The sequence below is a fragment of the Pollachius pollachius genome, assembly GCF_949987615.1.
Source record: "Pollachius pollachius genome assembly, chromosome: 6".
NCBI classification, from domain to species: Eukaryota; Metazoa; Chordata; class Actinopteri; order Gadiformes; family Gadidae; genus Pollachius; species Pollachius pollachius.
Window position 1 is genome coordinate 15,246,534 of NC_136939.1, and position 13,081 is coordinate 15,259,614.

The window sequence follows — 13,081 nt, forward strand, 5'->3', positions numbered from 1 at the left end:
CACTAATTCACGTCTGATGAGTAAGTTGACACCAACTTGGATTCTTCCCCGTTATAGCTTATCATCTTCGTATCCATTCCTTATGCGTAATTTTATTATTGTCATTCTCTCTAACCTCCAAAGTGTCCTGTTAATTTTCTTGAATTAAACATTTATATAATAAATCATTATCAAAATATATAATAATAATTATTTTTCAGTTCTTACTTTTTTTGCAAACCAAATGCAGTTCACTAACATTTAATGACCAATCCGCATGAGGAAATATGACGTTCTGAAATATACTGAAATATGTAAACCAGTGTCAATGGATATAAGACTAGTTATAAATTGTTGGCTCGGCTTTCTTTACGGAAAGAACCATTCACAGTAAACACTTTGTAGAGTGTACATTTATAGTCTCCCATATTTAGACAACACATCACATCACACAACAGTTTTGTGCATGTATACCAAAATGTGTTGATACTGTATACATCGTGATATTCACCATCCAAACACATCCTTAACACTTGCATTTGGAATGGGACACATCCAAACACGCACACAACCAGACAGCTTAATACCTAGCAGCGTAAGTGTAAGACAGGACCTGTTTAACAGATCCAACCCATGGAATAAATGCTACAATGTAATATAAAGAGCATACATATTAACCAGGCCTGCATTGTTTACTATTTATCTTTAAATGTTTTGTTGATTAATGTTATGTGCAGTAGATCTCTGTGATGTTACGGAGATTAGCTCAAGTCACAAGGATATATATAAAGTTGTGGAAGTTTGTTACATCCTGTCTTATAACATAAATATTATTCTCTGGACGATATGAGGACACAGCTCCTTTGTCTTGCTCAGGCACGTTTCGAGTGACACATTTACCTTTGTGGTGATTTACCTGACCTATGACCTTTGTGTTAATGTGTGAGACGCTCTCTCTCTCTAGAACAGGGGTCGGCAACCCTAGGCACGCGTGCCACCACTGGCACGGGGCAGCATAATCATTGGCACACTTAAAAAATATATATATATTTTTTTTTTTCTTTTTTTCTTTTATTATTATTATTTTAAAAAATCACAGCACAATGCGGCAGCATAATCATTACTACCGATTTTTTTTTGCACTTTATTCTGTTTTGGGCATTTCCTGCCAGTGCAAATATGTTTAAATTAGTTACAGAAACCAGTGTTCTGAAATGGGATCAATTAATAGTTTTTAAACCTATGTTGTGAGTAATAGAGAAGAAAATATTTAAGATATTGTTGCAAGTGGCCTTTATGCATCGCCTTCACATGGCTTTGCAAAGCTGTACATGTCGTAAAGATATTTATGTGGATGGTTCCAACATTCTCATATATTCTCATTTTTTACATTTCTCACAGTGTAAATATGTTTTTGAATGAGTTTCTGAAAATGGTGTTTTAAGATGGGACATATGTAATTATAATTTGTAAGCCCATGTTGCAAATATAACAACCAAAAAAACATTTGAAGTGTTGATGCATGATTGTGGACTATATGGAAATAATACAATTCCAGTTCTTCTGGAAACGTTTTTGGTCGCTGTGTCATAATTCAGCTTAATTTTTAATATATTGTTGCTTAAGGCACACTCATTAACGAGAAAATGTAAAACTGGCACTGGAAGTTGAATAGGTTGCTGACCCCTGCTCTAGAAGGTGCACGATTCTCTCTATTTGATACCTGGCTGCCAGCCGTTACTGGTTCATGCACTACAACCAGTGGCGGTGGGTCAATAGAGGGCGCTAGGGCGCCGCCCCTCCGTGAAATATTCACTTGAATTTATCTGCCAACTATTAATAAACGATTATTAATGCGAAATAATAACAACATCAACAAAAATACATAGCGTTTATCCTCGTTTAATTGTGTGGTATAGGTGTCACTGCCAGCAACCATTTAAATGCGTCTGAACGTCAATGATTTGGGCTAGGCTAGTTATTGGTCATTCGAAATAAAGCCCTCCTCCAAGTCAGGGGCGCCGGCCACGTTGAAGTCAATTTAAGCTCGCTAACTTTTGGCTGTCTATCAAGCAGAGACAGCTTTTCATTGGCGCAAGAAAATTCGCCCAGTGTGTCAAATCAAATAGGCTACCTCTCAGCAGCATTCGCGCAGCACAACTATATGTAGCGAAGACATAGATCGCTAACTAGCAGAGTAGTAAGCACTTTCCACCATTTTCAGTGGAGGAATTGGACTCCCCAAGCAATGTTATACTTAAAAGGAGCAAGTAAGTTACATATTAATTTAGTCTTTCGGCCTGTAGCATATAAACAAAATGAAGCAACTGTCCCATATTTTGAGACTCACAAAAAATGGACGCTATAGGACAGTGATCATGATTTGTCTCAATATTAGAATAACAACAATGGGTCAAATAGCAATGGCTGGTGGAATGGCCATGAAGTAGGTCTGTATATGCAGTGTAAGCTTGTCCAGGCCCTGCAAGTCAGGATGTAAGCTATGAATCTGAATGAATAGTAGGTAAATAGGTAATGGCCATCCCCAAAATGCACCAGAATACAGGAAATCAAATCTATTAAATTAATAAAGATTTGATTAATAGACCCCCTTGTCTATTACTGTGCCCCACCAACATTTCTGATCACCAGCCGCCACTGACTACAACACTTTTGCTAAAATGCTAAAGCTAATATACTGGTGCATTGCTGCATTAGGCCGTTCTTGCTGGTTGGGGTAAGGTCATTGCAAAGGCTTTAGGGAACGGCATTATATTTGCCCTATACCCATCTGCCAACTTTTATCTTTTCAATGTATCCCTATGGAAACATTTAATCAACAAAAAAGCTGAATCAGCAAGAGACATAGAGGCGAAATTCCCAACATTTTGGCATTGGTTGGGTTTGATACCTCTAAAACAGTCAGATGAATAATGGAGAACGTCAAGCAGAAGAAGGAGTTGGAATAATAAGGCACAATTAACAATATTGCGGTTCTAGCAAACACACCAATAATATAAATGTGATGTTGAGGTGAGGTTGTTTGTAGTACGGATGGCAATATATTACACAATAAAGTATGAGGGTACTGCATTTAATGTAGGTATCAGAGTTTAACTTTCTGCCCAAAAAAGGCCACGGGAGTTTATTTCTGACCACAACTTTTCTGTGGTGGCCCAGGAGCGATGAGCAGTTCTGTCATTCAGGTCAATTATAAAAACCTGAGGAGCATCTCGTTGGTCAGGACCCCAGCAGCCAGTATGAGAGACATGAGCAGCAGGGCCAGGCCGCGGCGTACAGCCAGCTGCCTGACTGTGAGGACCACTGCCCCACTGGGTCCCTGCTCTGGGGTTTCCTTAGGGGCTCCTGGATCAGCAGCACCAGAGGCCTTCACCTGGGCTATCCCCTGGTCTGTCTCACAGACCTTATCCAGCCAACAATCTGGAGGACAATTGCATGAAGATATCTCAAGCTTGTTGTATACTAACAGAGCCAGATGGATTGGTGACAACAATGTAAAGATTCAACTAAAGGAGGAGATACAGTTCCGAAATCAGGTGGAAGATAAGTCAGAATTTGAATAACAATGCAGTGCGTGCCTTGTAACCACACAAAATCAAAAAGACAGATCAAAGTCATTTTACCCTTGTGCTCCATTACAGGCATCTCCTTTCTATCTGTTTGGTGTGCACCTGCTCTCACTAATGCCTTTTCAGAGACAAGAACCACAATTAATCATCTGCATAATATATTTTTTCCTTGGATAGAAACTAAACATAAACATGTACATTCATGTTTCTAGTACCAACCTCTTTGGTGACTTTCTGCCAGTCCATTTTGGGCAGATACACTAAATAGAAACCACTCTCTATTGCAACACAAACAAATAGTCCTGACCACAAACCTGAAGAGAAAGAAAAAGGATCAAAATAGCTGACAAGTTTAGGTAATTTGGTTCAACAGTCAGTCACTATACCTAACTCATCCTTACCTACAATACCCAATCCAGCTGGGAACATGAGCAAAATTCCAATTGGTAATCCAAAAACGTAGTACCCCACCAGGTTACACAGTGCACCAACCTTCTGCTTCCCTACACCCCGGATTACACCTCCAGTCACGCCCTGCAGGCATTCAAAACAGTCACTTCATATCAAATTTTGAGGACAGTAAAAGCAGTTTATATAGCATTGTTGGGACATTAAAATCTGTCACTTTATGTCACATTCTGAGGACGGTAAACAAGTCTCTTTACGTCACACACTGTTGACATCAAACATAGTCACTTTATGTCATGGGCTGGGGACATTAAGTAAAAAGTCATTTTATTTACAAGATTATCACTCCTGGGTGGAAGGTACATTTTATTATGCTTTTATGAGAGCTCACCGAAATGTTTTCAGCGACATGTACAAAGCCATACAAGATCATGACGTCACCAACCCGCTGAACAATTTTTCTAAAGGACCCCAAACAAAGAAAGAAAAGTAAACATATATACAAAGAAGATGATCTCCATAAAATGTTGGTTTGATTCTCTCATTTACCAAACACACCATCTTTTTCATGTCAATTTATTGCTTGTGAAACTTTCATGCAACTTCAAATTGTAAATGTTCATGTGCATATTGAATGCTACTGATTGACAGCCCAATTGCCAAACATAAAGTTGATAAAAATCATGAGACATTTCATCAGAGTCAATATGATGTTTCCTTATCGGAGTTAATACATGAACGATTGCAGTTAAGGTTTTTGATTTTGTGCAATAGACATTGCATGTGGTGTATTAACACAATTACTAACGGGTCTGTAGTGAAAATGTATCCAATCACGTCCTTCGAGACTCCGAGTACAACTGCAGTAATGCATGCCCCTATAACTACCAGGGAGGTAATGGTGGAAATGGGAGGTAATAGTTTAAATGGGCAATAAGGGGCAATATACTTGCAAATACTAAACACCAAGATGAGAATGACACGTATATGAGGGACCAGTTTATATATAGTTGGGTTTCACACATACCTCCGATGATGATGTAGAGCTTGGAAGACATTATGGCCTGTTCCGTATTTCCAGCACCGAGGGCGTTTCCGACACGCACACTGGCCGCCACAGACACTCCCATTGGGATCTGGACCAAAGCATGAACCACAATTTGAGGCCCACTTTGAATTCCAGGCCCACTTTGAGACTTGGGGCCTACTGCGTATCCTGTGTATCGTGGGAGGAGACCAAGTATCGCCTCCAAGTTGATATGTGGTAACCCCTCTGTTTATGATCTAAAAGGTTTTGGCTCACTGCTCAAAGTGTGCGGCCAATGGAAAATAAAATGTCCAGGGAAGCACTGATATCAGATAGTGCCTCTTGAGATTACCATATAAACAAAAGCTGCTATTTCGTAGATGATGGCCTGAGCACCTAGCTCCACTTCGCTGATGAGGCCCGTGAGGAAGCCTCCCACCTCATAGACCCACCAGGCCAAACAGTGCATCAACATGCTGGGAATGGCGATCTGGATGAAGGACCCCCACTCCTGCAGGCAGTCAGGGGACCAACCTAGGGGTCACAGGTCAACAAAATGAGTTTAAGGTTTACCAGCTGAGTTTAGGGTTTGTTTGTTTGAACATCGTCTCTGTAACAAATGGTTTGAAGAGGTGATGTTTGACCAAGATTCAATGGTGTGGCACCACACCCTGGTATGGGCATGACAGAAGGGCCAACAGGTCTGGGGACGGAGGAAAGATCCAGACACACATGTTCCAAGACCGCCTCCAATGGTTTACCATGAATAATGTACAGATACAATCCGAATGGGCAAGGATAGAGCACCTCTAGACGCTCTGGACCTCAAAAGCGACAGGGTCAAGGTACATTGAACGTCACCTCAATGATGCGAAGGTTCTGGACCTGTGCAGGAAGTAGAGAGCACCTCCACCGGAGCAAACCCCTGGATATGGTGTGGTCGTTCTCATACTCAGGAGTGGACCAGGGTGAGAGCAGGTGTCGGTTGTGAGTGAAGATACTCACTGAGGCAGTGAGTAATCAGAGAGAGAGCTGACCTGCCCATGTAGTCCGGTGCAGCCCCCGGCAGTTAATGTAGATGAACAGGAATGTGGCGAGAGCGTACTGCGATATCGCATTGGCTGCAGCTGAGCCTCTACAGAGGATGCAAGGACAGCACAGAGAGAATCAAGCCAAACATGTTATACACACGTTATTTAAATTATGCTTACAAACAGATTTAGCTTTAGAGCCTCCCTAAATCCTGTACAATTATCACTAGATATCTGAACATTTTAGAAACTGGATTCAAATATTTACTTACGCAACACCCATATCCAGCAAATTGAGGAAAATGTAATTGATGAGTACATTTACAACATTCACAATGGCCCCAGTTATCACCTGGGGCCACATGATGCCCTGCAGGTCAACACAAACAGTAACACAGGATATGGGTCAACAAAAAATGTAGGAATCAAACCCTATAGGAAACAAGGGCATCATAATACCTACAAATACTCTGTATTGGTACAGTATGTTAGCGTTTCAGCAGAGTCTGGTGAATTCCAGTTCTCTCAGGTTAACATAATCAATGACCTGATTCTGGAGGTATCGTCCCTGTAGAAGGTACATAAAAGTAGCCTGAAAAACATGAAACACAGCTGAGATCACATTATAACGAGGATTTAAACAATGAATAATGCAGGTGACGGTATGTTAGTTAGCTCTTGAACCTAGTGGGGTTGTGCAAACATGCAAACAGAACCTACCGGCAGAGAAGGCATGACGATTTCCACATACAGCTGAGATAATCTATAAAAAATAAATGTCATTAATGTGAAGGTTCGTAGCTTAATGGACATATCTGTAGTCAATGCTGATTAATAACGATTTCAATAATTGTATCAATAAGATCACATACAATAACTGATATATTCTACAAAAAATAACTGCTGGCCAGCCCGCACCTCTCTTTCTGTTTACAATAACTTCCTACGTTTCTCATTTTACAATCAACAATCCCAAAACCCCTCCACTCACTGAGTGAGTGGAGCTGAGCTGAGCTGGAACACTGAGTTCTTTTTTTTTATCCTGAAAGTCTCCGCCTAATTACTGGGCTAAATGTTACACATTGGGACCTCGGGTGTGTTGATGAAGACTTTTGCTATAATTTAAAAATATATGCATCAACACATTTTCAGTCTATCTGCCATTCAAGGTGGATAAGCGAATTGACCTGGCAATGTTATTGACCTGGCAATTGTAGCACTCTGTCTGACAGCAATTAGAATGGACTGTGTGTTTATGAGAACCGCCCAGCAGGGGAAACAGGCCAATAGCAGGATGAGGATTCCTCTTTGGAGAATGACTCCCACTTGCTTGAAATTCCCACTGCCAAAGGTCTGTGGTAAAGAGTGAATATCAAAATAACAACTTTGAAATCATGATAGTATTATAAATGTTGTCAATTTTGTATGGATAATTTGTATAAAATGATGATGTCTACTAGTGCCCTCTACCTGAGACATGAGAGTATCACAGGTCGATGACAGTCCAAAGCCAATGCTGATACCAGTGACGTTTATTACCTGTATAGAAGTTCAATAAGACATCATTGCAACCATGAATTCGACATAAACAAACGTAGTAGACAGAAAACATCTGTTTGCAGTGATTGACTCTGTGGAAAAGGTTGTTATTTAGGATAAAGGCACTATTTTCTTACCGCTATCGCCAATGCTACAGCATTCAGCTCGTTATTTCCGAGGTGGCCACAGAACACCATACTGACAAAACCGATTAGAAAGGTCATCAACTGTGAAAGGAACTAAGAAGAGTAGGATGGTTTATAAATGTATGGTGTGGATTTACAACACCATGGCATCTATCTAACTAGAATAAATTAATCAGTAAAGTTAATAGTCCAAAATTTAGGGGGAAGTATATTTACAGGATCTACTCAACAACAATTCTGAAAGTGTTTTGACAATAAATCTTGATTATTAAAACACTTTAATCAAAGCAAGGGCATACACTAATCCTGCACTGTGTAACGTTTTTACTGCAGCCATCAAATGTGTTCAGAACATGATTATATTTCACCCAAAGACCACAGCGAGAGGATATAAATGGATAAGTTAAGCCTTTATTGATAGAGTTCCTTATTCATAAAAAAAGGTTTGAACTAAATATAGGTTCAGAAAGTTACCCAAAGCAGGTTTAAACATTAGCTATGGTAATGTTGGTGGATGTTGATGATTTATTAGTAATGGTCCCCTTTTATATACAAGCCTACTACCAGGCCTATTACATATAATAAACAATGAACATAGGCCTTCGAATAATTATTATTTGACAGATTGTTGTTTGTTATTATTATTACTATTATTATTAAGAAGAAGAACATTATTACGGTTTTAGAAAATATCAAGCTTAAGAATTATTATAAAATCGGTAGCACTTTAAAATAAGGCTACATTAATTAACCTTCAATTAACATTAGCACAGTAATAATCTTTATTATATACCATTAGCATACGGGATAGGGTTAGGGTTAAGGTTGGGTTAACCCTAACCACTAACACTAAGCATATTAAATTATTTATACATCAAAACATGAAGACCAACCATTAGTTAACTGTTAATTAACTGTCCAACTGCCTTAGTTGATGGTTAGTTAGTTCTTATTTCTGCAATATCTGATTAATGATCCTTCATTGTAAAGTATTACCACCAAATCTGATATGTTTAAAAGCATTTGTTAAGAGGAGAAACAAATGCTCTATACAAATTTGAAAATGACCAACTAGAGCTCCATTTACAAGTGAATTCTTACTTACAATTGGAGATGACACTTTGAAGAGTAGGATCAGTTCATTCTTATACTCCTCAGCTATCCATTTCCTGATGGGTTTCATCTTGTCCACTGTCCTGACCCTCACACACCGTCCTGGAACAAGGGCTCAAGTTTGTGTCACTTTTCCACTTTCACCTGAAGCGCATGATACTGTTGCTAGTTATACATCCATGGGTTTGGCCTGTGATGGTCAACTGCCAGTCTAGCTAACAAACACTTTGAGCTGGGGAGAAAGTGTTGAGGATAAAAACCCATCCTTTAACAAAATATTAGATGTCAAGAACGACTCTAACTGGAGTATTGACTAGTTAACCCTAACCTCTATGTTAGTGAAAGTTAACAACTACAGCAACTACAGTTTGTTCAAAATACAGCCACTAGAGTTCTAACAAAGACCAACATTTTTTAACAAATTACACCAATTAATTTGTTACATTGGCTCCCTGTATGTCAAGATAATTTGCTTTAAAATCATACTGCTCACTTATAAATCCCTACATGGTTTAGGGTCAAAGTATATAACTGATATGCTTCCACTACATAAGCCTTTAAGACCACTAATATCATCTGAGACCAATCTGTTAATTATCCCCAGAGTAAACACGAAACATGGGAGGCAGGATTTAGTAACTATGCAACAAATAGATGGAATAATCTCCCTGAGGATTTAAGACTTTCCCCAACTCTGACCACTTCTAAAACCAGACTGAAGACTTTTATGTTTGCTTTAGCTTTCTGCTGCACTTTTATTACCTACATGTATTGTATGTTTGCTAAAGCTTTCTGCTAAATCTTAAACGTATATATCTTATTTTATTCCTTTTATTGTATGACAATGTTATATGTGAATCACTTTGAGTCTGCCTCTTGTATGAACGGTTCTATATAAATAGGGAAGCCAGTGGAGGCCCCGGAAAAGGGGGGGTCACATGGGAGAATTGAGGTAGGTTGAACACGAGGCTTGCTGCAGGTCCATGGATAAGCTGCAAAGGTTTAATCGCTGAGGAAGGGAGCCCAGCCAGAACCGAGTTTCAGTAGTCGATACGGGAGATGACAAGCGCTTGGAGCAGGAGCTGAGCTGCTTCCCTTGCAAGGAAGGGCCGGATCCTGCAGATGTTGTAGAGGGCAAATCTGCAGGATCGGGCCCGAGTCCTTCAGGTGTGCTTTAGGTGATGGTCCGACTGCCAATCAGCATCAGCACTTGGACTGTGCTGATGACTGTCAGATATTCTGAGATGCGTGTTACAATCAGCGGAGGGGAAAGAGAGGAATAGCTGTCGAATGTCGTCAGCGTAGAAGTGATAGGAAAAACCTGGTAATGTGATTACAGAGCCCAATGATCTAGTTTACAGGGAGAACAGAAGGGAACCGTGTACAGAGCCTTGAGGGACACCAGTGTCGAGAATGCAGGGTTTGGACAAGGAGCCATTCAATGTGACCTGATAGGTGCGATTTGATTCGTCAGGTAGGATGTGAACCAGGTCTACTACTCAATGCTGTTTTAATACTTTGGTATGCTACACTGAGCTAGGATCAAGCCCTCTTGGAATGTGATGTATTGTACATTTCTCTGTGAGGTTGTTTGATTGTGCTTGATCTTAGGGATGAACAAAGTGTATCATATCGTATAATATTTGCCCCTCTGGCTTTGCTGCTCTTCTGCACAGCCTTGTTTGTTTTTCATTCTTCTAGGCTTTTTTTGTTTCTATATGCTTGAACTCTGAATATTGTTAATGGTCGGGTTTTACCCTCAACCGGTTTGCAGTAACCAGTAGGACGACTAATATTAACTCTGAAATCACGACCATGACATGATGTTTAATACCACATTGTTTCTACAAGATAATACATCTTCCAGCAGTTTTGTCGAGAATGTTCATCAAGATCAGACATAGATGTATGTTCTTTATTGGTGTCCGTGACAGCGAATAACAGAAAATCATGTCCTCTGCAATCATAGTTAAAAAAAATACTCTTTTGTACAAGGATGTCATGGATGTGTTTCCTGAGGAGTATACAGCATCCTGTAGGCGTGTGAAATCGATAAGGATACATGAGAAAGCTTCATCCCACAGGAGATTTAATTGTTTACAATACTCTTGAATCCATCAAAGAGCAAACATTTTGCCTGGGGAGAAGAGAGAAGAAAACTCAGTTTGCTTTTGCTTTGCTTGTTATACTTGTAACACTTGGCACAGGCAAGCACAAGTGTGTGTGTGTGTGTGTCTCTGTGTGTGTGTGTGTGTGTGTGTTTGTGTTACCGTGCCTGTGCATGTGTGTTAGTTTGTGCAGGTGCGGGCATGCAATAACTGTTTGTGTGTGTATCTGTGTGTGTGTGTGTGTGTGTACAAATGTATGTTAGTTTGTACAGGTGTGTGTGTGTGTGTGTGTGTGTGTGTGTACAAATGTATGTTAGTTTGTACAGGTGTGTGTGTGTGTGTGTGTGTGTGTGTGTGTGTGTGTGTGTGTGAGCTGACCTCATGCCAGCGCAGTGTGTCTGGGGGTAGTGCTATATGGCAGTGAGGGCAGGTGTCATTCTGATCCACCAGGTCCTGGTTCCTGATGACCCAGCTCGGACCTTCACTCCCCCACAGGGGGAGTGAGGTGGAGCGGGAGGAGTAGGCCACGCCAAAGTGAGGCCGCGGGTCTGTCTGGTAGTTCACTTTCTGGCCACTGGGGGGCACTGGTGTCACAGAATTGTAGTCCTGTTGCAACACCATCACGTCAGGCTGTGCAAGAGATTTGGACCAAAGGTTACATGTTGTGTTGTTAATGCTTAACCATGTTTCAGATGTGTCACTGTTTAATCTTTCTTCACTTCAACAGAAGAAGGTTGACAATGATACTTTAACCTGTCCAGGATCATGAGGGCGGTGCTCTGGCTCAAGAGACCTCAGGCAATACCAGCAGGGCTCTGAGACTCGATCTAAGATGTAAAGTTAGACTAGGTTAACACTGATGCACTTTTCATTTCAAACACATTGACGCACTATTTTGGAATTCAAAAACCCCAAAATAGACCGTATTCATCATTGCTCTGGCTCAAGAGACCTCAGGCAATACCAGCAGGGCTCTGAGACTTGATCTAAGATTAAAAAAATAAGCTAGGTCAACACTGATACACTTTTTATGTCAAACACATCGACACACTATTGTTGATTTCAAGAACCCCAAATTAAGCGAGGACAAAGGACATCGGCCGAACCACGACACCTTACTCTCTATTCCGGTGAAATGTGAAGTCAGTGGTGGCGAAGGTTGAGTCTGGAGTGTGTGTTCCTCCAGCAGCCCGTCAGACAATGAGAGGCGGTTGTCTTGGTCCTCATGGGAGTCCATGGCCACGTCAGGGGCCAGTGATGATGACGCCGATGTCTCTGCGTCACCCAGACTGAGTGCGTCCAGCTCATTGTCGATGACACTCGTGGTCCCCCCCGCTGGGGCAGAAACAATAGCGTCTTCCAACTGAAAAATCAACAAGCGCAGATCAACAACCCCCCCTTACCACATGCGTTTGTCCACAGACTATGTGCTTTTTGTATCATTCAGAATATTTGAAAAATACCTTGATTGAGTGACAGTTGTGATTATATGGACGTGTAGGCCTAGTGGGTGGTGGTTTGATCGTGGATATTTTTCAATAGGATAGGCCATTTCTTGGTCCTTTATTGATTTGAGTTTTGCTGAGGTAAATAAGATAGGAATCTAAAAAATGTGTATGGAGTCTATTCAATAAATCGGACCTGGTCGGGGCCCCTCTCCTCAGTGACATGGATCGCAGGGGGGGCTGTGTTATCATCATCCCCTCCACCACCCAACACCTCGGCCTGTCCGTCAACCAGGATTAAAGGCTCGTTGCTGAAACGAGGGCGAGAGTTGGGAGTATAAAAATGCAAGGACAAGATTAGGTTAACGACATGGACATCTACAGCTGATTAAATCATCATCAACAACAACAACAACAACAACAACAACAACAACAACAACAACAACAAAATCAACAACACGCACGCACACGCATATATAGGCCTACCACAACCGTCCTACCGTGGCGTATAAATTCCCTCGTGCTCGCTCTCTCCCTCCATCCCTTCTTGGTTTCCCGCCCAGGATGTCCGGCTTGTCTACCGTAATCTCTCCTCTCGCTGACTTCTGACTCTTTTTTTTTTAACCTGATGCACGTCGCTCTCTCTCTCCACCTTTCTTCCCCTCCTTTTTCTATCTATCTCTCTCTTTCTCTCC

At 41.0% G+C, this 13,081-nt stretch overlaps 1 protein-coding gene across 1 annotated transcript; it reads right to left on the reverse strand.

Moving 5' to 3' along the window:
* Positions 1-3,190: 3,190 nt before the first annotated feature.
* On the reverse strand, positions 3,191-8,903 carry LOC307077143 (multidrug and toxin extrusion protein 1-like; the record flags this gene model as incomplete). The annotated part of the gene is made up of 16 exons (XM_079738448.1): positions 3,191-3,420; positions 3,624-3,687; positions 3,789-3,883; positions 3,971-4,103; positions 4,369-4,438; positions 4,786-4,861; positions 5,005-5,113; positions 5,357-5,538; positions 6,042-6,139; positions 6,308-6,405; positions 6,583-6,627; positions 6,756-6,798; positions 7,240-7,388; positions 7,506-7,574; positions 7,712-7,813; positions 8,826-8,903. 16 exons carry the CDS (start codon positions 8,901-8,903, stop codon positions 3,191-3,193), a joined length of 1,641 nt encoding a protein of 546 aa, XP_079594574.1.
* Positions 8,904-13,081: the final 4,178 nt, after the last annotated feature.